General features: G+C 35.0%; 1 protein-coding gene across 2 annotated transcripts in view; it reads right to left on the bottom strand.

The window, feature by feature from the left end:
* Positions 1-8,743: 8,743 nt before the first annotated feature.
* The window catches only part of GLRA3 (glycine receptor alpha 3), a 200,176-nt gene continuing 183,282 nt past the window's right edge, over positions 8,744-25,637 (bottom strand). Inside the window, exons 8-10 of one of the 2 annotated variants that reach the window (XM_047856566.1) lie at positions 25,131-25,274; positions 22,830-22,874; positions 8,744-9,022 (exon numbers count right to left, since the gene is read on the bottom strand). In XM_047856566.1, coding sequence (XP_047712522.1) covers positions 8,744-9,022; positions 22,830-22,874; positions 25,131-25,274 — 468 coding nt within the window. The remainder of the gene's footprint in view (positions 9,023-22,829; positions 22,875-25,130; positions 25,275-25,637) is intronic. The other variant, XM_047856567.1, reaches the window with a different exon arrangement.

The raw sequence follows: 25,637 nt of genomic DNA, 5'->3' as shown, positions 1-25,637 counted from the left end.
AAATTTTTAGTTTTTTATACATTAATTTTTTCTCATTTCTGCAATATTATATTATCACTAAACTCCAGTCTTCTTATGTAAAGGAAAAAATATTCCAGATTAAAAAAAAAAAAGAAAAAACACCAGTGTTCCATTCTGGAAAGATCTTTATGAGCAAGTGAGGTAAAAGTCATTTATTCCATAAACAGCTTTTAAGGAAAAGTCCTTTAAATAAGCAAAAATTATAAATATAATAATGTGAAATCGTTTTTCTAGATAGTAACACATCTCTCATCTCTCCTGAGTGAAAAGCTCCATTCACTGTTTCCCTTATCATACTTTTCCTATAATAGAATGCATATATTAAAGCTTCTCTAAATGATATATCACTGAGTTTGTGGCCTAGATGTGATGGTTTCCATCGGAACAGAAATCTAGTCTGACTTTTGTCACGAAAACACTGTGACCGTCTGATAAAATTTGATCCTTGTAAAAATGGGACAAAAGAGGTATCCACATTCTTGAAAAGTGTTCATTTTTATTGTTTTTGATCAAATTATCTACAGTTACATGATAAATACCATATACTGTACATGAGTAAATGACTCTGATTAGAGAGTTTGTTAGTTGCAGAAATGAACTAAAGACGATATCATGAGAAACAAGTTGATAAAATCATGCATACATTTGTAAATATACTTTCGGCATAGTTTCCTGAAAAAATATGACATCATCTGGACAGGAAGACAGACAGACATCAGACTCAGGAAGACATGTTTTAAATGTACAGAAAAATAGTTAACACCATAAAATAGCAATACCTTTTTTTTTTTTTGGTAGTCTTTTAAACAGTTTGGCTCACTAACAATAAAGTCACTGTATGTGATATTAAGATGGCACACTGAAAATATGTGGCACATTTTATTTTTCTTTTCTTTTCCACAGCATGTTATATAATATTCATAAAATGATGGGCTACTTCACTCTATTTCCCCCCCACCCCCCGGTATTATCACCTGCCATATGCTAAAATATGAATTTAAGGAATTAAGGAATGGCTATTGCATAATTCAGAGAGATGAAAGTAAAAGAGTGCAAAACTATTCAAGCATGTTTATACACAGTCTTACATCTGAATCCTTTCCCGGCCTCTAACCCGCAGCTCCTTTTCTCTTTGTTGACATTAACAAGCCAGGTTGGATAATGTGTATGCTGGTGGGGCTACTGAAGGCACCTTTGCTGAAGCTACCTCAGCGAGAAGCCAACTATTAAAATAAAACCACTTCGTTCATTATATTTTTCTTATATCTTTATTCTAAAAATATGATTTCCATTTGGCTAAGAGTTTTTCTAATTCATATTACTTTGTAGGGTTTTATATAGTATCTTTGTATCATGAAATATATTTTAAGTACTTAATTTAAAATTATTGCTATGTTCTAGGAATACACTTAAAGTTACTGCAAATAATTTCCATAGAAATTTGTGTCGATTTCTAGTTATCTACATAGACAATTAATTTTATATGTCATTATTTTATAAACCTGAAGACATCTCATCATTGTTTAACACATAAAGTGCATTTATAAATGGCTTAAATGAGAATAAAACTAGTCATAAGGGGTTGAGAAAATGGTACTGAGCCTGAACATCTACAAAAGATATGAAAAATAAAAGATGCGTTGTCTCAAGGGAATGGAGATTTATTTGCAATTTACCAAGTAAACGTCATTTCTTAACAAAGAAAAGCTTTTTTTTTTTTAATTTAGATCTATGTCACAGTGGAACAGGCTGACTTCAGAGTAATCAGTTACTACCGGTTACTTAAGAATTCTAGAAGAATTTGGACAATTTTGTATCAGGAGTTTAATGGTGAAGATTCTGAATTCGGGAGGGAGCGTGAACTGAAACGGCTCAAAGGTTTATTGTTTAATTCTGTGAATGTAGATGAGAGAGCTAAAATGAATTTAAAGAAGGAAAAAATTATGAAAATGTCAGGTGTAAATCAAATCTTATTAGAAAAATAGGTTTACGCATGTTCACGTCAATTGTTCTCACTTGTGGAACTTTGCCAATAACCTAGATGTTTCATGTTTTACCCCAAACGTACTGAATTCAGCACTTAGAACAATGGCAGTTACATAGAAGGTGCCTGACGAATATTTATTTAATCAGTGATTGAATGAATTATAATCTCCTGTGTTGAACATCAACCTGTATATATTTTTCAAAGCACATAAGGGATTCTGATGTACTGCCAGGGAGCAGAATCATTATTTTTTAAAATAGTATTCTACGACCTCTAAAATTTTCCTTTTATTTTACTTATGCATGAACCATAAAAGATACTGAGAAAAATGCCTGTTAAGACACTATGAAATCATCCAGTATTACTCTTTATTACTGGCTGTTTTGTAGACGGACAGTTTGACAAATATTTAGTCCTTCTTCAAGGATAGTCCAAGTGGTGTTTTAGAATTCTACTGTTAATAGTTGGAGAAAATTTTGACCCATATAGCTCTATTCGCGTGTTGTTGAGGCAAAATATTATGCTTACATAATTAAGAGATGGCCAAATCCAATGACTACTCTGCTCATATTTCCCACCAGGAATCGTTTATCTTGAAAGCATATCACAAAATCCCAGAAAAGTTGACTTCTTTTACATTTCCAATTTGAAGGAATTATTCCATTAACAGTCTGTAAGAGCACACACGTGGATGAGTGCATTTGTGCAGAAGAGATGGAAAAGGAAGGAGATGTAGGCAGCATTAAGATGGAAAGTGTAAAAGACAAAAATGAGTAAGAGAATCCCTGCTGCTAGCTCAGGAGTTCTCTTTCTTCTGTTCTAATTTCTGGGAGAAGCTTCTCCAGAATATTTTCCCTGCCCTTGTTATTTTCAAATCCTAGGGAGTTAAATTTTATGCACCATGGGTTCTGAGCATCTTTGTAATGGAAAAATAAGCATCACTACTTTTTTTTTTTTTTTTAAGTAATGAAAATAACAGCTGTCTCCCTATGGAGGCTCACTTTGTTTCCAAAGAGGAATGGGGGTAAATTAATACAATTTGTAGTGTACATCGCTTATTTATTCATGAATAGCATATATAGCAAAGAGCATAAAATGGGACTGTTATATTTTACCACTCCTAATAGTACCTGAACAAGAAAATGAAAGCCTATGTACCTGCTGAAGAAGACATTTCTTAGAAAGGAATAAAAGTACAACTGGTATAATGGATATTTCAATCGTGTATTTGCTTGGGAATACGTATTTATCGTTACTATACTAAGAAAGTGTGCCCATATACACTGTATTTTTCTAAAATACTGTATTAAAAATCACCAGATGGTCTCATGGCCACAAGCAGTAATTCTTATTTTTAGCATCTCTTTGAAATGTCAACGTGAATGAAATGATGCACTTTAAAGTCTACAATCTAGATGTCGTAGAAACTAGAGCTCACTGTGGTTAAAGATTATTTGGTGATCACTGAGATGGACAGGATTATTCCCACACTGCTATGAATGACCATCATGGCCAAAATAGAGGGATGTGGTAAGAAATTATGAAGGCAGTGTGGACAATAAGACTCAGTTGTCATTATATTCAAAATGTTGGTCTTTTATAGAATTCTAATCCTCAAGTCATACCTTTCCACTGCCCATTATTAGATAAGTTCAGTAAAAGAAAGTGGTCTTGTCAAAATTATTTGAAAAGCTATACCTTTAATTTTGCTTAAGCAGATCAGGCAATTGGGATTTAAAAATTTTAATACTTGGGGCGCCTGGGTGGCTCAGTCTGTTAAGCGTCCGACTCCGGCTCAGGTCATGATCTCACGGCTCGTGAGTTCAAGCCCCGCGTCAGGCTCTGTGCTGACAGCTCAGAGCCTGGAGCCTGTTTCAGATCTGTGTCTCCCTCTCTCTCTCTCTCTGACCCTCCCCCGTTCATGCTCTGTCTCTCTCTGTCTCAAAAGTAAATAAACGTTAAAAAAAATTTTAAAAAATTACAAAAATAAAAATTTTAATACTTGTCACTTAAGAAATTGTGCAGTCTTTGTAACTAAGTTATTCTCTGAAATGCACATGAAAATCACAGTATGTCAGAACTGATTGTGCCGTTTCAATAGCTCTATAGCAGCAAGCAAGAGTCCAGAAGCCAAGCATAGGCAATGAAATGATCTGGTTCCAAAACTGAATACCCAAATTAACTAGAAAAGGCTACTTATCACAATAGTGTGTGTAGTAGATGAGGATAATTCAAAAGACAAGCTTCTAATTAGAAAGATGCAAAAAATATTCTCTGAGTCACTAGACAATTCTTGACTAATCTCAGTGAACCAAGGTAACTATTAAAGGTTAATTTCTATTGATTGTAGGCAATTTTTTTGGTTAGATCGTTAAAATGCAAATCCCTGGGGTAGAAACCATACATATTATTTTAATATATATTTAACCAATCTCATGATTTTTATAGTCTTTAACTTGTCAGCATACTGAATACTGATGACTGATGTATGAATACTCATCGACCAAATGTAAGTTTATGCAGTGTGCATGGAGTGGCTTGCTTTCTCTACTAGTTCAGCGTCAATTAGATGAGAAATGCAGATGGTATATGCTGATAAATTTTGGGAGGTTTTTCTATTACCTATCGTACAAAGTACATGAAATCTGTCTTGGATTAAGAAACAGGACCTCAAAGATTTTTAATGATTGATTGGTCTAAGGACTGTGGCATATTTTCAAACTACAAGTTTCATTTTTAGAGTGCTCTAGTTGTTGTTACAGACATCTATGAATTTCAGTATTTCCAATTTCCTACTTTTAATATTGAGAGTATTTTCTACTTTTAATATTGGCAACTCCCATAATCCCTTGAGTCCATTTCATGGGAGTGTGTACTTTATAGATGAAAGGAAAATTTAACTGCCAATATTCAGTCCTCTGAAGTGACCAGCAGGTTGAGGTATATCGTGTTAAGTACACACAAGTATATTGTAAAAAAGTGGGATGTATAGTATGGAAGATATACTTATCTTTCTCTTAAAATCACAACTGACAGTGCTAAAGTAGTTAACACATTTCTCTCTTCTGTTAAACATGTTGGCTTATTTTTTCACATTTTCTTTCTAAAATTCCCATTATCTGCCATAAGGTTTTGGGAATTCATAAACCCAATGTATTCATCTTTTAGGGATATATAGGTTTTAAAACATTTATAGTTTAAAGTTAAGGTAAACGTCATTAGACTATATCCATAGAATAGGAATTGATGACAGAACAAGTAGCCAGAACAATCTCTCTCTCTCTATTTCAAGTTTACTTATTTATTTTGGAAGAGAGAGAAAAAGACAGTAAGCTGGGGAGGGGCAGAGATAGAGGGAGAGAGACAATCCCAAGCAGGCTCTGTGCCCTTAGGGCAGAGCCTGATGCAGTGCTTGATCCCACGAATTCCCAGATCATGACCTGGGCAGAAATCAAGGGTCAGAAGCTCAGCCAACTGAGCCACCCAGGCATCCCAGTTGTCATAACAACCAGGAGTTGGATAGGCTCTGCAGGTGATTAACTACCATGGAGAAACATGTGGAAAGGTTAGAGAAAGGTTAGAGAAATTTTAAAGATCGTTGGCTTTCTTGCTTCCACACTGGAATCTTTCTGGAATCTATTTTAAGTGGTAAAGAAAGCTCCAGATCCTCCCTAGAGTTGAACTTCAATTCTACTGTTTGGGAAATAAAGAAGTACAGCATATATATATGCTGAGTAAGGTACAAGGTTTCCTAAAAATTCTTATAGTATGGAACCATAAATTTCCATGGTTGAAATACATAATAAGAAGAAAAATTGCAATAAACTGCATGTACAAAAGTTACAAACTTTTTAATGTGGCCATTTCCAAATACTTGAAATATCCATATTAGAACTCCAACTTGTATGTGGGTCATTAGTGTATATGGACACGTTTTAATTTCCTCACTATTAATAGTTTTCTGGTTGGTTTAATTTGAAATATTCAGGTTTGACACAGGGTTTATTGCGGCAACTACTACCTTGAGATGCTAATTGCAGTGTGGTTTCCGGTTTAAAACACTCTATAAGTGTTCGTTAGAGCGGACATATTCCTTTAAACCTTTTGAATTGAGCCCTCCAAATATTGTCATTGTTGCCATATGAGTCACGACTGTACTTTCTTAGTATAGTAAGGCAACGATAAATACGTATTCCCAAGCAAATACAGAGATTTCTACCATACCAGTGCCCCTGCTGAAAAATTGTCCTGTGGCTAGTATTTTTACATTCCAAGTTTCAGGTATAAAAGAGACATGTTTTAATATTCTCAAATATGAAAATAGTGATGTCTGTGAATTCTGGGCGGGGGGGAATAGGTGCATTACATTTCTTTTTGTGTCTGGCAGAATTCACTGAATTTAAGCAATGATGGAGAGCTTTTGAAATAGGATGTGTAAAGTACAGAAAAATGTATTCAAGTATTTCAGAGACATATTGAGACAATGTGGTTTATCATAACTTCGAACCACACAGCTTTTCCTCAGGGAACACAAACAACGTTGTGTTCTAATCTATCTTTAGTACAAGAATATATTTCCATGATTTTGATTCAAATACACCAAATAAAGAAGACTGTGTTCAACTTTCGGGTGCACAGTCTGCAGAATAAGAGTAACAATTTCTTTCAGTTGTGACATTTGCCTTTAATGCCAAATATGGTTTTTGTGTGTTTGCCTGTTTTTTCTAATAATGTTTTAAATTACTTATAAAGGAGGGCAGTTTGGTCCTTCACTTAGCAAAAATCACTGAGCATACATTATTTTTTCACAAGTTATTTTTAAACACTACAACTGGATACACCAAAGTTCAATAACTTTGAGAACTTTTTAGCTTTAAATTTTTTTTTTCAACACTTATTTATTTTTGGGACAGAGAGAGACAGAGCATGAACGGGAGAGGGGCAGAGAGAGAGGGAGACACAGAATCAGAAACAGGCTCCAGGCTCCGAGCCATCAGCCCAGAGCCCGACGCGGGGCTCGAACTCACAGACCGCGAGATCGTGACCTGGCTGAAGTCGGACGCTTAACCGACTGCGCCACCCAGGCGCCCCGAGAACTTTTTAGCTTTAAATGGCAGTTCTTGCTTTTAGTTTGAGATTGACTAAAATTCAGAAAATAATACCATTGGATTCAAAGACTGGCTTATTTTTTCCTCTTAAAGCTGAGTTAATTGTTTCTTAATGTTTAAACTTTTCTCTGTCAACCTTTTGGCACATTGAGTTTCTATTCAGCAAATCTGACCAAAAATTAAACATATCTAAAGAGCATTCTGGAGCTTTTTAAAAATACAACAATAATGATAAAAATAATGCAGAAAAATAGCAAAAATTCAAAAGAATCAGAACCTGGTTCAATTTAACCAAGAACTCTATCATATATTTGTACTTAATTACACTGCATGAAATTAGTTAATGCCCCATTGTAACTGAAATAATTCCATGGGTTGCTGATAAATTTTAAGTAAAAATTGTATTTAAAATTATTCACATCTAGTGAATGGCATATATATTGAAATCATTAGTTCAGAAATATAAAAACAACCAATCCTCACTTTATAGAAATGACTTATTTATATAATTTAGAATTAAAATCTTTCCTCCTTACATTTGGAGCTAAGAGTTTGAACCTATATAACTTTGATCGGAAAACTGTTCTTATTTAAAAAATCTTTCATAAATCCATTTTTGTTTTAACTAAATTCATTTTTATCAAAATGTAAATACTATAATCCCATTGAACTTTAAAGTCTCATTCTAAGCTAAAATATAAAAATCTTAATGAACTTTGTTCAATTATATCAAAACATTAAACATAATTACATACAGACAATTAAGCAGCTATTAAAAAACTAACAAAACAAGGGTGCTGGCTTGCGGTTTTCAGTGTTTGGCAATAATTCCAAATACACACCTATAACACTTATTTAAAAATGATAATGTTATTTTCAGTATTTCCATCTTCATTCATAGAGATATAGCTACGAAAAGCAGATTTTGTATATAATATGATCTCTTAAGCCATTTGTTTGAGATTTCCAAAGAGGGAAATATTGTATTTGAAACAATTAGATTTAGTATATAAATAACAAAACTTTTTAATTTTAAATTTATGATTTGAATTTTTTTGGTATTACATAAGTTGGGCCGGTAGTATCTGTATGTGCAATCCTCTGAGGGCGTGAGTTTTCTACAGAATTAACTGATTATTTTCTGTTTTGTAACTATAGCATAAGAACATGTTTTAAAGCCTCAAGCTACTGATGTTTAAAGTCTTCAACATTTTCCCTTTTTCCATTTATAAAGTTAATTGTGCAAAATTTACTTTTGTAAGATTTAATGTCATTGAGCTGAAAAGCAAGAAATTCCAAAGACGTTTTCACGTGTACTATTATGTGACATTATATAACAACACAAACACATTGGCAATAATATGTCCACTTACAGGATATACTGTGAAAGGACAGATAATCTTAAAGTAATATGAAATAGAATCCTCATAGTATATATTTTTGTATCCATTAAAAGCCTCTTAATATGCCTGTGACTTTGCAGAGCAAATCATAATAATACCTTCCCATATGCCACTTTAATTTGATGGTCCTTATTTGTATACCACACACACACACACATACACACACCCATGGCAAAGAAACTTTCCTTTGAATTGATCGTTCGCACTTGCATGCCCCCGGAGGCTTAATCTTGTTGCTGATGAATATCCTCATGCCTAAGAATTTTATAGATAACCCAGTAGAAAATGTTAAAAATCAAAAAGGCTAATGGGAAACAAGCTCGAGAGATGGTGTCAATCTTCTTGGCTCTGTCGATAAAGACCTTCCTCATTTCATCAGGGCTTTTCGGCATTACCTGGACAGGATGGTTTGGGCCCTTTGGGGTCACACCATCTTTTGCTTGCAGACATGGTCCCATTCCATAGGCTGTGAAGCTGAATCGACTTTCCCTTACCTCATCATCCTGTCAGAAGAAAAACATAAGAAAACACTTGAGTCATGGAATAGAGCGTGTATAACAGGCATTTCGGATTCGTAATGTAAACTGTATCACGATAAAGGTTACAAGCATATAAAGATTGAGTTGCTTTGTTTCCCATTCAAGTTTTACTGATTTATCCTGCTGCATCATATAAATGTGTCTATTTAGAAATATGAAACTCTCAAATAATATGTTTTGTTGGAAAAACTAAACATTCTGGTATTATCTACATATTGCTACAATATATAAATAAGTTGAGCAAGCAAAGGAATCTATTGGGATCTTATACATGTTCATATACTATGTTTTTGGGGTTTTTTTTACATAATGTGGATAAATAATATGATGTCAAGGGGGAAATATCAAGATCATTGACTGGATTTTTCTTTTTCATAGAGGCAAACTTTAATGTTTCTTTCTTATAATTTTTATATGACTTCATTGGAAAATACACTCTAGCTCAAGAACGCTGTTTGGGTTTTGGTATCCTCACCTAACGTGGCTTCTATGTTTTACACTAAACCATCTAGAAGACTCTAAGATAGTCATATATTCTAGTTTATATGCGATTATTTTTCAGGTACATGGACTGAGTTGAAATTATGAATGAAATTTGGCTGAAGTTTATTTCATGTTCTGGAAAGATATTGTTACCTTTCTCTTAAATGTTGCAAATTAAAGAATTCTCCATATACATACGTGAAAAGAAAACCAAAATTTGAACCAAAATTTACTTAATAAAAATATGATAAATGAAATGTGTTCATGATAGGAAAACATGGCATTTAGAGTTTATAATGAAATTTATTAATGAATAATTTAATTTAATTCATTTATTTATAATGTAACAATAGACAACTGCCAATTAATTAGGGTTTTTTTTTTGCTACTAAAACTGAAAATTTAAAAGATGACATTTTCTAAAGTTGTTTTAAAGTTGTCAAAGCTCTCCTTTTATGAAAGTAATTTTTAATGGTAATATAGGAGACAAAAGTAATTGGCTCAAACTCTTGAAAAATTATTTTGGGTCTGTTTAAGCAGAGGCTCAATAAAATGTATATTACAAAATATGAAACTGAAAAATGGAAATTAAAATGGATTCTGAACATGAGAAGATGATCAAAGTTCATGTAATAATGTTTGAAATAGTTTTTTGGGAATAATGGAGTAAGGCAATTTCACATGAAAAATAAAAACAAATAATTCTTGGGAAACAGCTGAACTGTAAGAGGCATAAGCAATTGAATTGTGAGGAAACAAATCTGAAGTAAAAGCCGATGATCCTAATTATACTTAACTACTGTTGTAATCTTATAAAAATTGGAAACTGAATTTTCAGTACTCTTTAAAAAAGATGTTCTTTTATACTGGCTTTTTTTTTTTAGTTTCCATGGAAATTTTAAGGCTAAATTATTATTTGCCTTGAATTTTTTATGTCCCAGAAAAAAGTGGATATATAAGAAATTAAGCTGTTCCTACGTAAGTGCTAAAACAGTTTCCTTATAATTTAGGAAATCATGCTGCTGTTTGCATTTCAGAAAAAAAGTGTAGATCATTGGAGAATTTGTACAACTTTTGGGTGCAAATCAGCTGAATGCTGAAGGATATATAAAATAGCCTTTTAACCTATATCAACCCATGTGTCCAAAAAAAAGCCATCTCAAAATAGGACAAAAGATAATTTCTCAATGAGCATTTACAATGAGGTGTTGACATATTAGTTGAACCAATTAAGAGATGGGTTACAAAAATGCTAGAATTTTAGGATTCTACTGTATTTAGTAAAGTAGAATCCATTTATTTTTCCCCCTAGCTTTACTAAGAAACAACTGGCATGTATTACTGTACAAGTTTAAGGTATACAGCATGACCGTTTGATTTCCATATACGATAAAATGATTATCACAGTAGTTTTAGTATCCATCACCTCACATAGAAAAAAAAGAAAAGAAAAAAAAAATTCTCCCTGGGATGAAAATTCTTAGGATCTACTATCTGAACAACTTTCCTGTAGATCATGCAGCAGCATTAGCTATAGTCATCATGTTGTACATTACTTTCCTAGTGCTTATTTATCTTATAAACGGAAGTTTGTGTCTTTAACCACCTACCTCCATTTACTACCTTTCTAACCATCAATTTGGAAGAACTTAACTATGTTCAAACCCTTAGAGACTCCACCCCCCACCCCCACCCCCCGCTCCAGTTCTCCATCTCAAAACAGAGACAACCTTTTCAAGATTTAAGATATTCAGTGAACAACCACATTATGTTCCATGGCATCTTTCCACTAACTGTGAGTAGAGGGTTAATCTCAGGGCCTGGGCTGATGAATGACTTCTGATCCTTTCAGCATCATTTCCTTGAAAACAATAGAGCTCACTAAATGGGGAAGGTGGAGTTTGCTACATTTACTGCGCAGGGCACCGCTGTGTGATGGCCTGAAGGCCCTTGGGCTACGTGACCAGATCGTAGACAAGTCTGGTAAGAAATAAGGGCTGTGGCTTCTTTGTGTCAATGTGATAACATATGCTCTGACGTTTGTCCGTGGCAGCGCCTCTACATGCGCCTGTGGATGAGGCCCAAAGCAGCTGTGCTCATGAGTAACTGCCCTGCCTCCTGGGGAGATGAGAAAATGCTACCTCTGATGTGCCGGCTGCCTCACATGCTCCTGTAGGACCGAGTGAAGCCCAGTGTGTCTGGAGGGTCTGATTGACAAATTTAACCCCGCATTTCAACGGTGGTGACAGAAGCTGACCTGGCTTTCATATCCTTTCAGACTCAATATGGCCCAAAGTTCAGGGAGGGAATTTGATAAGAATGTTGACACTGATCCCCCCTGGGGTTGAGATCGCCAAAGTCCCACGGAAAATAACTGGGAATAAATCTTACTATAGCAACGTGGAAGACAGAGAATGATCCCTTATTGAATTGGTAGACGGGTGATTAATGAGATAAAACCGAAGGAGACCAGGGTGATAAAACCGAGGGGAAAATGGCTCAAAATACAATTTTCTTGTCTCCTATTTAGTTGATTATCTGTGAAACTGAAACCACTTGGTAGAAAGAGAAATTAGAGCAAGTAAAGCAAGCGGCTTCATGGCCTGTGTCAAGTCCACTTGGGAGTTGGAAGAACATTGCATTTAATCCCTGATGTTACTTCTTTGCAACCTTAGGCCAACAACACTGAAAACTAGTGAGTATTGTGTAGTCCTGTCCAATAGAAATATACTGGGAGCCACACATGAACTCCGTGTGTATAATTTTCAATTTAAATTTTACACTATCTACAATTTTAATGAGTTAAAAGAAACCAATGAAATTAAGTTCAATATTCCATTTTCTTTAACTTAGTATGTCCTAATATGATTTAAATATTTACTCACAGTAAAAAGGAGATCTTCTATATTCTTTATTTCATGCTAAGTCCTTGAAATCAGCATATATTTTTAATACACCTCTGTTCAGACTCTATATTTTTTTTTTAATGTTTTTCAAGGTTTATTTATTTTTGAGAGACAGAGAGAGAGACAGAGTTCAAGCAAGGGAGGGGCAGAGAGAGAGGGAGACCCAGAATCCGAAGCAGGCTCCAACTGACTGAGCCACCCAGGGGCCCCTCAGACTCTATATTTCTAGTGTTCAATAGCCACATGTGGCTTGTGGCTACCATTTTGTATGAAACAATTATAACATAAAGAAGCGGGATCTCTTTACTGTGAAGTACCAGCTGATATCTGTGGTCTATGCTTTCTAGGATTGACATAGGGATATATATATACCGCAGCATGAAAAACAATGTTAGCTGTGAACGCTGACTTCTAATGTGCTGCAGCTACTGGCCAGCATGTAACCAATGACCCTTTTGGAGCAGGTAAAGTCTGGGGTGGTATGAATCTATGCTGAGGACCAGCTTCCTGGTTCTCCCACTGCTGTGACATTGAACAACAGAAGTAGTTACGTTAAGGGAAGTAGCAAACCTGGCCTGGCCATGTGATAAATAAAAATGAGCCTAGCCAAACCACATTCTCTGACCTAAACTCTGGCAGACACTATGATTAGGGGAGTCCTCCAGGCGTGGGTTCCCCACGTACTTCTCCTTCTGGAAAGGCAGGAAGCTACACATGATTCATGGGTACATTTGCTTTTATAGCTGTCATGCTGGGTTTTGCCGATGGGCAAAAATTCTGGGCTATTCACAAGAAAGATCATGGCCAGAGGTAAATCTATTAGCTCTCTTTAGGTGGCTTTTAAGACACAGAATGAAAATTGACAGGAGTCCTATGAAAGATTTCCTGGCACATTTTTGCCAGCTGGGAGGAAGGAAATCTGTTCCAGTTCCGGCAGCTGCTTCCTTTAAGGAACCCTGTTAAATATGCTGCTTTCATCTCAGAAGTTAAATCAATGATGCCGGTGGGGAAAGGAAACAAAAGGCACTGATATGGGCTGCTGAATTTACTCCATCCATGAAGGCAGTTGAAACAAAGAAGACTGGTTTGAAGGCTGGGCTCTCCTTGCCCAGCTCGGAGTGGAATATCCAGCAGATGGTATCACCTTTGGCTAAATGCATAAGTGGAAACGACATGACACATGCATGAAGGATCTTGCCATTTCTGGTTTGAACTTAATCTCGGGCAGTTGTTTCCTAGCCCAGTTACAACTGGATGTACTAAATGGGAAGCCATTAGAATTGCTTAAACCTTCCTTTGTGGTGACTATTAAACAGTACAAGATTCCAGGAAGGTACGGGGCACTTGGATGGCTCAGTGTGTTAAGTGTCTCATTTCAGCTCAGGTCATGATCTCACAGTTCCGTGAGTTCAAGCCCTGCATTGGGTCTCTGCTCTCAGTGCAGAGCCTGCTGTGAATCCTCTGTCTCTCTCTCCTCCTCCCCGGCTCACACACTCTCTCTCTCTAAAATAAATAAACATTAAAAAAAAAAAAAGATTCCAGGAAAGTAAATGAGACTCTTAGTTCTGATTAAAGAAATAGTGGAAGCAGGGGTGCTAAGTCCTTCATTAATTTTCTCTAGAATAGCTCTATCTGGTCTATGATAAAGCTAAATATATCCTACAGTCTGACTGCTGACTACTTGGAGTCACTAAAGAAGTCCCTCAACAGCCTCTGCCATGATAAATAGTAAAAACTGAAGAGCTTCAGAAGGACAAAGGAGGATGGTATGCCTTTTTTAAAATATTTAATTTTTAAGTAATAGCTACACCCAGCATGGGGCTTGAACTCACAACCCCAAGATCAAGAGTCACATACTCCACTGTCAGGCAGGCTCCCCGAGGCACTGGTATACTTAACAGACTGGACTAGGGTTTTCCTGTTAGGTTTATATAAAGAAAAAAGCCTGACACTGTGTATCTTCATGTGGTGTAGACCCAGTTAAGGAAACATGAAATCTCCAGCTTATCATCACAAACCAGTTTGAAAGAGTTTGGTCTAGGTCACTGTCAGAAGGAAGTTGGTTAATGATAAATGGTAGTTTCTCTCTCTGAGGAGAAAGTCAAGGGAGGGTTTCGTAACTAGTGGCCCATGTGACTAGGTAAAGGTAACTAATTAACCTGGTTAAAATTCAGGGCCCAGCCCCATCAGACCAATTTCCAGAAATAATTGGAGGAAACCATTAGGAATGATTTACAAACAATAAAGGACAAACCATTATATCTTCTGCATCCCTGTATGAGAAAAACAGCTTGTAACACTATTTGTAATTTGGCAGATACATTTTGATTCCTGTTGACCATTTTGTATAAAGTGGCTGGAAGGCAGAATGAATTTGAAAGTGGAACATGGGCAAACAAACTGTGACAGGTCTGAGGCAGGCAACAAATAGCCCAAGTTCCCTCTCTGACGCCTTAAAATCCATCAGCTCTAGAGGCATCTGCTATGAAAACACATGCAGACTGGAATTTCTGAAGAAGACTCAACAGTGGCACTGTAAGACGGCTGCCAGAATTCTAGACTGGAAATCTCTCTGATCTATTTGAATGGCAACTACTGATACTCTCTTGTGCTCTGGTAGAAGCAGTTTCCAAACTGAAGGAACCCAAAGGGCATCAGACTTTATTTAGGCTTAAAAACCCTATCATCCTATGATGGGCAAGGTCAGAAAGGTATTTCAGTCTAAGTTCCCTGATAAAATGAGAACGGTATCTTTAGGAACAAGCGAAGGAGAACTACTCAGGTGAAGTACATCATATCCATGAAAAGGTAGCTTATTTGACATTGGACCAGAGCTGGAATCTCCAGCTGGAGCTATCCAGAGTGGTATGAATCTCATGATTCTCTTCCCACTGAGACAAAGCTGGTCACCTCGTTCACCAATAGAAATTTTTACATAGAAGGTCAGGAGCTAAACCACACCTTCAGTCTAATAAATACTTGTAGTTGAAAGCTAGGTAAGTCCACCAAATGAACTGGCTTGAGAACCGGTGTATGTGGCAGTATCCGAAGTATTGCTCTCAGAGCAATATCTGGATATTCAAAGCTCTTGACGCTAGCCAGTGGCGTTGCCTTACGGTCAGGCAAGTGGCCCAGGTTAAACGAACAATTAACAACATCCCACGGTGGGAGATGAAATTCCTTATAAAAATTCCAGGGTATAATTAAATTAAGTCAAGTAATGTTTTCCTGGTTGTTAGCTCAGAAGGAGAATAGAGTGCCAAAACAGATGTCTTGGACCGGCCATGGATGTAGCCATGATGGTGTCCAGGCCATGCAACAATGGACAGAACTGTGATATATTCCTCTGTTGTGTCATTGATGTGGTGGCAGCTTGACCTGAATATTAATGAAGGAAAATATTGCTTGAAAATTGCCTTTGAATTAAATCTCCTGAGGATAAGTGCTAACACATTGCTGGCAGATGGAATGCTAAGGTCTTTGACTATGGCTCCTAGAGGATTCTGTGGATTTTAGCAGAAATAGACAGAGTCCATCTTGGGCTTTTTTATACCATAACAGAAGCCACAGATGAAAATACTATTAATGGCTTGGAACAAAGCATTTTTATATCAGTTTGGGCTCCTGGAATAGATCTCATTGAACAAAAGAACACATTTAAACATGACCAGTGAACAAAATGGCCCAAGAGTGCAACAGAGTGAGGGCATTTAAATAGAAACTGGAATGAGGAATTAAAACACTTATTACTAAAGACAGGACAGCAAGGACATAAAGAGCTGGCTAGTTCACAGGATGAGTGTGTAGATCACTTGAGTATGAGTGCCAGCAACAAAGAATGCCTTTAACAAGGTTTCTAGTTTCTGGTGGTTGAAGTGGGGGGGGGGGTTGGGAGCAATGCTGTGATGCTATTTTGTTATTCCCACTTACAGACATTTCTTTTACATTATAATGGTTCTGATATAGCATATCAGATATATATTATATACCTGATATAATGGTTCTGGGCCCATGATTACATTTTCTAGCTGATGGGATCATTGCTGCTTCTGATCTATTTTTAGATCATATTTATATTAGATGATATTAATAGACAGATCATATCTATTTCTTTAAACTAGGAAGACATCCACGCTCCCTGTGAGTGAGGGGACAAAACATGTTGTGTGCTTGAGTCCCGTGAGGACTTCCAATTAGACGAAGATACTTTATCTGCTGTTTCTCCTGACTTTTATCCTTCTAAAAGTTAAATAAATGACATGAGACTAATGCTTATTTCTGTCTTGTAACCATGACTGTGTTCTCAAACCTGTAATCAGGGCTATAGAGCTGTAATGAACAAAGCTACTTGACCTCTAGGTGTCGGTTTTCATAGAAAAATGACACATTTGAACAATTTAAATTTAATCGTCTTTATGTAGCATTGATTCTTCATAAAATTTGGCAACAACCTGCCAAATCACCAGCATTCTATGTGCATGCAATAATGACAGCCTGGGGGAGGGCAATGTTTCTCACACTGCGGTCCACAAAACACCTGCCTTGGAATCACTGGGACGGGTTGCAGAGATCCAGTTTTCTGAATGGCAATTGTGGAGATTTGTACTCATCAGCCTTTAGGTTGTCCCAGAAATCTGCATTCCCAACAAGTTTTCTAGGTGATCATAATGCACAGCAAATTCTACAAGCGTTTCCAAGAGGCATTAATGTATCTATCCAAGCAGGCTTGAATTTAGTGAAGAAACATCTTTTGAATTCCACTCAAATTTACATTTTTAAGTGGCAGTTTATGAACACATACTCTGGGATGACTTTTGTGTTAGTATTTAACTACTATTTCATTTTTAAATAATTTTCTCTTTTACCTAAGGCTGCTTCTAGGTAATGTTATGTGTAAGGTTATTTATATGATCTGTATCTTTATCCATTTTTAAATCTACCATGGGCCAAAGCATATCCTGGGCAATGGACTTTGCATAATTATGTGTCACAGCATGATAGAGTGCATTACTGTTTTCGAAAGCATCCGGAATATGGTTTCACTAACATCATACTTCCGATTAATTGTGGTGCTGGAGAAATAGAAACACTTTGAACTTCAATGAAAACATTTCCCTCATGAAAATGTCTTGTTCAAATACTTACTTCCTAGTAATGGTAACAAAAACAAGGTGTTGAGGAGAACTTACATTCTAAAAAACATGAAAATAAATTGGGCATTTGCATTATAAAAATATGTGTGTGCTATATAGGAAGTCATTTCCAAATATATCCTTTTAATCTCAAAAATATTAGATGGCCCAAATTTACAATCTGACTCAAGATTGACATTTGAAATGCAAATGTGCAGTGAAACTCTTTATTCCAATTAGTACTCAAATATTTGTTTGAAATAATTCAGTTTTCTGGAGATATCTTCAGCTTGAGTTTCTAATAGACTGAAGGTCAAACATGTGAAGTATTTAGACCAACATCTACAACTTTTGACTCAAACACTATATGTTAGCCAATATTTAATGTTGATAAAAGTAAGGCACTTTCCAACCCAAGATATAGGTAATAATAAAAATTAAATAGAATGAATTAAAATGAGCAAAAAATGAGCAAAAGAACATGGCTGATTTAAAAAGTAAAATTGAAGACATACCTTAATTTACTCACAAGTAAAATCACTTACTATGCTTTAAGCAAGTTAGAAGGGTAGGCAATGAAGAACGTAAAAACCCATTTAGTTAGTGTGCAATTCTTTATACAGGAGAACTGTTTTCACTAAGTTTGAAAGTGAGAAAAATGTTTCAGTAATTAAACATCAAGATCACATTGTGAAATATTCTACATGCTTTTTCATTTTATTAGAGAGTGATGCCAAAGAGTGACTCATGGAACATGCATAGTATAACTAGAAATATTGAAAATAGAAAATCCAAGTCTAGGGGCACTTGGGTGGCTCAGTGGGTTCAGCACCCGACTCTTGGTTTCAGCTCAGGTCATGATCTCATGGTTTGTGAGTTTGGGTCCCATGTCAGGCTCCGTGCTGACAGCTGCTTGGGATTCTATGTCTCCCTCTCTCTTTCCCAAAATAAATAAATAAACTATTAAAAAAAATCCAAGGGCAGAGACAGTCATTCAGTTGAATTACTTCATCTCCATCATATAAAAAATATATATTAACATACAAGTAATATAAAAATTTATTTCCTATCCTCTTCTTAGTCCTTAAAAATGGCCAAAATCTTATTTTTGGGTGTGGGAGTGGTGAAAGCATGAAGCTTGCTAGTGAGTGATAATAAAACATGAAGACTCTATGACAGCATGAATGATGATTTATTATGTGAACTGCTGTGGGGTACAACAGCATTAACTACATTATTTTCATCCTAATGTTTCTCCCCTGGTAGGTGCCTTTGGGTGTTCTGTATACAATCAAGATGTCAAGTAATTATGCCAAAGGTCTTTCTGTTTCAACAATTTTCTGTAACTTCTAATTGCCAAATAGGAGAGTAACAAAGGAAGGAAAAGTGAATTGCTGTTCATTTCCATTTACAGGGTTTCAAAGTGTGTGGATTTTGGAAAAAAAATTTACTAATAAATGTAACAGTGGCTTATTTTTGTTGGGAAGATCTCCATCACTTAGAAAATTCTGAGGTAAGATGGAATATAGGAATGAATTAAAAATTCTTTTTCCAAAATATCAGTTTAATACATCTATATACATTTCCGTATTATTTTAAAATGGAAAGCTTCAAAGAATACAATTATAGATGAGATTAAAAATACATTATGGTTGCAAGTCAATTGTCAATATAAAATTATTTAAAATCCAGTTTTCATGAGAACTTTGCATTTATTATTGATGACGTGCATTAGTTATGAATTAGCCAAGTTTATGTTTATATATTGAAGTTAGATTCAGAAATGGTTTGGAAATTATTTACATGGTAAAATGTAGGCTTAAAAAGATGAATGCTAAGATAAAATAAAACAAAGATGGAATACATACATTTTAGGAGATTGATGAGAAATCAAGGAAATAATTCTTTTAAAGACTCATGTATCTATTTCTAGCACAATATGCCAGATTCGTTCAGTGCCAACTCGAATTAAAGGAAGACATAAGATAATATGTTATGATAGACAACATATGCAAAAAGCTGTAAATGTGTTTTAGTTAACTTTGAGATAGAAGTGACTATAATGCATGTGAAATTAGATTAAGCAGAGGTCACATTATTTTATTGAATGCTATTTTCCTAAATAGATATTTCAGAGAGGATATAGCTCCAAGATTCAGCTGTGTTTAACACAGACCCTAAATATTTGTTTGCAGGAAATCATTAAAGTCTAACAATTTTTGGTTTACTTGAGAGGATGAAATTTTGAACCCCTCCCATATCAGAGTCATTCAAATATAATTTAGTTTGAAATGATTGGGAAACTACTCTTCCTTGGGCATGTATCAAAAAAATTTGTAGGAAATATTTTCCTGCTTAAAAAATATCTTATACTCCAGAGTATAGCATAAACTGAGCTAAATGGAAACTTTATTATATGATTTAATATATATGGGTACCACATTGCTTTCAACTGTCTATGGAGCCTCATCCCTTCAAAATACTGTATGTATATACACATACATATATGTGTATGGATATATATATATACATATATAAATATATTTATGGATATATATATATACATATATATTTATGGATATGTGTGTGTGTGTGTGTGTGTGTGTGTGTGTGCGTGTGTGTGTGTCCTAAAACTATAGAGCTGAAAAACTGTACAGGGCAGAAAAAACAACTATTTGTTATTCTTAGAAGTTACCTTGAGTTATTTTTGAGGTAAGACAGCATATAAATACATAAGTCAATAAAATAATGACAAGCTTTTGTACAGATAGTCAAAATGCAGTCAATGATATCTTTTTTTTTTTTCAAATTTTTGTTTAAATTCTACTTAGTTAATATAGTGTAATACTGCTTGCAGGAATAGAATTTAGTGATTTGTCACATGCATATAACACCCAGTGGTCATCATAAGAAGTATCCTTCTAGATGCCCATCACCCATTTAGCCCATCCCCCAAGATAACCATTGTGCTTAGCAAAATATAAACTTGGCCGTTATTTCTCAAATCCAGAACTAATGGCTCATTTTTCTTTCATTTGAGTATATGAATAGCAATGGACACACAATAACAAGCAGGAAGACAGAGGTACTGGAATACTGTGTGAATATGTTTTCTCTCAGTAAACCATTGCATCATTACATTGTGATGCAGAAGAAGCTTTGTCAAATGCATTAAAGCAACCCCACATCATCCATTTCTCTCCACAAATAACATGTATTGAGAAACATTTTGGGCACACCTTTATAACCCTGCAGGACTAAAGTAATGATATCACATGTGGGAAGAGCAACTTCTAACCAAAACACTTTCATATCATGCATACACCCACACATATACAGCACTGGGGGTAAGCGTCTACGACATGGTGCAGTGGGTACTCGGCACACAGCAGGCTATGACAGTGTGGGGTGGGGAAATTTGGATACAAGAGCAAACTTGTATTCTTTCACAATAGACCAAAGATTCACTCGCTCATACCTTAATGGAGAAAAAGTAAAATATAAGAGATTCCACACAAGGCTAAGCCAATTCTGAACCAAGTTAAAAGTTTTCTAGGAATAATATTTACATTAGTATAAGGCCCCCTGTTGTGACAAACTTTTTATACTGAGGCTATTTTATTTACTTTGCCTATTCTGCCAATTCAGAGCGCTTGAAAAAAGCTATGTAAACCAGTACTCGCGAAAATATAGGGTATTGGATCAACATTTAGACTCATTTAGATTACTTTGATTTAAAGATTTGGATTGCTCAGACTGTTTCTAAGCAAGTTACAGATTTTAAAAATGATGAATTCAAAGACTTGTTAGTTTGAGAAAAATAGTTTTCAGAAAGTCAAAATAATCATCCCCAAATTTGCACAAGGATTGGAATATTATAAAAAAAGTGGAATTCATATAATTTCCCATGAATGTATTTGCATTACCATTTTGTTTCTTTTTAAAAAATAAGTATTTATAATGGTTGCTGAGGTAAACCTAATTTTTATCAGAGTTCTTTTTGCATTGTTTTGTAAAGCAATATTTAATTAAATATATAGGAATTAAATTAAATATTTAATTAAATATATAGGAACTAAAGTTCCTATAGGCATTAACTGCTTAATTACTAGGGGTTTAAGTATATTGTCTCCCAAAGAGGCTACTATTTGTGTTATGCAAATACAATGCAATTACATTTTTTCTTAAAATTTATATTTAAGAAAATTAAGTAAAAGTAATTGAATCAAGTGAATTTTTTTTTTTCAGGGATGAAAAAATAAAGGAGATGTGGCTAGCTCTGCTGGGAACAAATCTGCAATTTTAGTAGAAAAATTAGTTGAACAATTATATATTATAAGAAAATTTAGTAAGTGCTTTAAAATAATACTGGCCCTAGATACCTGCTATGACATTGAGAATCCTTCAATTAGATGAATGTAACATGTTTCCTATCTGTTCATCTAACACTGTATGTATTCTTAACCAAGATGTGAGCCAGAATCATCTGGGGAGGTATTTTTAAATGCACTTTATTCCAGAAATTTTAGTTTAGTAGACTGGACTGTTTGTGATTCCCCAGCCCAAATTCTTGGCTTGGACGTGTTTCAATTCAACCACTGAATGCTATATCATAGGTGGCCAAATCAAGCAAATAATATGCTCTCGTATAGATTAACTTTCTAACTGTTTAGCTATTATACTTGGACATGTGACCTTGTGATCTCTTTTTCACCAAAGAGTTCAAAGGATGCTGCTATCAAAACCAAACTCTTTCATTTATTATAAAGAATCTCAACATTAAGAATGGATTCTAAAGATACACGGGTTGGACAAAGCATTTTACTTTTGCCTTATTTTTAAGTCTCTATTTTCTGACAAGAAAGGCTACAGTTAGAACTTCTTTGTGCAAATAAATTTTCCCTTAATTTTTGAACTAATTTTGCTAAAGCAAATGATTATTTCCTTCATGGAGATTATTAGAAGATTGTATGTGTTATTTCTGTTTAACATATACTTAAAAATCATTTTGATCCATCAACTATCTCAGTTGATAAGATGAAGGATGTTTAAATATCTTTTCACTGAGTGAGGGAAGACAAATGGAATTTGAAGAGAATATCCTTAGCTGAAGGGGGATGGTGGTTGTTTGGATTTAAATATGCAAGGGGCTATGTTTCCCCACCAAACACTGCCTGGGTGCAGAATATGCTGTCTGCTTTTTTACTGATAACCACATTCCTCTACTTAGAGTTAAGAAAGTGAATTTACCGTGTCTGAGAAACGGTAAAACTTCTCCAATGCAAAAGCTTCTGTCTGTGGGAAGGTAAAGTGGACCAAGAGGGATTGAGAAACCAGAGAATCAAGTCATATATGAGTAAATATAATTGCACAATTGGTTTTAATTGCATATATCATTTTCACATACACATTAATCGATTTCACATATGCAAGGTATGCAACCCCCAAAGTATGAAATGAACTTTAAAAAAAAGCTATTTTTTTTCCTGCACTAAATCTCAGTTACATTATTTGCTCCCTGTATATTTCAACTGGTCGTTAGAAAATAATAAGGTATTACTATTTGTGCATTTCCGTATTTTCCTAGAGAGCCTCTCACTAGAAAATTTAATCTTGTCATCTTTCTGTGAACTAAAGAATAATGGGCTTCAGTATGTATCCTGATATTCTCATAGGTAGTAAAATTAAAGAGCTGCTTTGGTAGGATAATCCTTTTTGAGGAGGGACCAGAGTTGAGCATCTAGACTTACAATACAGTCTATCATGTTACCCATTGGACACTATGGCTGTTGGATGTGTGGTAGGTGTGGAAAATGCCCGAGCTCTTAGCCCTCATTTGGACACCATGTACCTAATACTTCTCAGCACCTGGCTGATACATTTAAAATTGTATAGAAATGAGGAGGGAGGTAGAGAAATGGACAATAAAAGCAAAAAAGCAAACCAAAATGAGAAGAGGAAATAAGCATTACTTTGTATTAATATTAGAAGGAAAAAATGGTCTTTATCAGTCATTTACAAGGAAAGAAGAAACAGAAGCTTAACCCTTATGATAGAGAATTTTTTTTGTCCTGTGATAGTGTTTCAGCCAGTGCCAAGTGTCAGGAGAGAAAGGAGAGCAAGTAGGCAGTAGGAAGGGAGAAAGAAGGAGAGGAAAGAGACAGTAAAAGAATGAGAAAGGTACAAGGAAACCAGTAGATGGGGGTGTGATGGGGAGAAGAGGATAAAGAAAAGTTAATCTCTCCATCAAAATGTGTTTCAATATATAATGTGCTTTTATTTTCATAACAACTTGATCAAATATAAGCCCAAGCACTGTGTTAGTCCAATGTGTTGCTCAGAGAATCACAATCCTGATGTTCCTTCCATGCTATTGTGAATTGGGTATTTTTTATGATTTGGGGGAGTCAAATAGATAGGACTGAATACACTATCATGTTAGAATATGTTTACTGCTCAGTACTGAGAGATCATGTGCTGAGAGATCATGTACTGAGAGATCATTTGGGGTTTACAAAATTTAAGGAATATATAAATTGCAGCAAATAATTCAGAAACTATAAGGAATCCTTAAAATTAAATCCTTTCAACATTCTTAAAAGTGCATACTATATGAACCAAACTACTCTGTTGAAGATTTGAGCATGTTTTGACTTAAATATTCCAATATATGGGATTCTAGACACAGTTTCTCCTGTGCATACAACTTTGACATTTCTCTATTGCATGTGAGTCCATTTGCTTTTAAATGTCAGTTGGCACTTTCATATTAAAAGAAGTAAACTCATAGATATGCTGGTCAATAGAAATTTTCCCTTACAGAAAAGCAAAGGGGGTTGATTGGACATATGTGCACATATAAACAGAGATGACATTACAAGTCTTAATAGAGGGGAACGACCCCATTCTGCACATCTACATTCAATTATGAGATTATTTCTACAACTTCTTGTGGTCTTCTAATGATGTTCTAAATACAATTTCTTCTGGGTTTCATTTAACAGGTGTAGCCAGGCAAAAATAGCACCTTCTTGTGTTTCCCATAGAGCTTCAGAATAAACAACTTAACAACATGAAAGTATGCATAAACTTTTCCACATACTTTTACATGAGTATCATAGCATTAATAAATAGATATTGGTTTATGGAAACAATTAAAGGAATTAGTTTGATGAAAAGGAACATCTTTAATAGTTATATTTGATGACATGTTAAGTCAGACCATCAGTAAGATCCTCACACTGCAAGTAAGAAATGATATATTTTGTTAATTGAAGCAAAAAATGGTGTTGTTCCAGGAAGTACATTAGAAAGAAGTTGATAAATTCTCATGTCACCAGATATGTTGTGTAAAGTAGACCTAGGTGTCACCATTTTCTCCCTGAAGCTATTTTTGACAATTTCAGTTTCGATTGGACAAAACCAAAGGAATATTCATATGATTGGGTCCTCAGATTCCATTTCCTCTCTGTGCCACTGTATTAAATGTAACAAATTTACTGTCCAGTGAAAATTGGTATCCCAGTGAACCCAACGCATTTAATCGCCTACCTTATTCTTTCTCTTTCGTCGAAATCTCAGAAGTTCTTTGTGTTGTCTAGATACAAAATTTACAGCCGCATATTCCAGAAGTGCTGAAAACACAAAAAGGAGGCATACTGCCATCCAAATGTCAATAGCTTTGACATATGAAACCTGGCCAAGAGAGAAAGAGAGAGTGAGCAAATTGACTTGTACTGTTGTTTCCACTGAGTACAAAACTGAACATCTGATTCTACATTGTACCATTTATATCATCTTGAAAAAGAAAGGAATAAGATCAATACTTCTTGAGCTTAATAAACACTTTTTAGAAATTAATTGTGCAGGTTTATATATTAATCATACATCAAAACTTATGTATGTTTTACTAAATAAAGTTTGTTGTCAACTGAGGCACAAGACCAATGTATGATTAAGACAAAATAAGTTGGAAATGTAATTTTACCTTCAGTGAAATCTGGAACAACGCTTGAAGAAAGCATAAAGTAACATCGAAATATAGATAATGCCATCATG

The sequence above is a fragment of the Prionailurus viverrinus genome, chromosome B1 (assembly GCF_022837055.1).
Source record: "Prionailurus viverrinus isolate Anna chromosome B1, UM_Priviv_1.0, whole genome shotgun sequence".
Taxonomy (NCBI): domain Eukaryota; kingdom Metazoa; phylum Chordata; class Mammalia; order Carnivora; family Felidae; genus Prionailurus; species Prionailurus viverrinus.
This window is presented reverse-complemented; position numbering and strand designations above follow the sequence as displayed.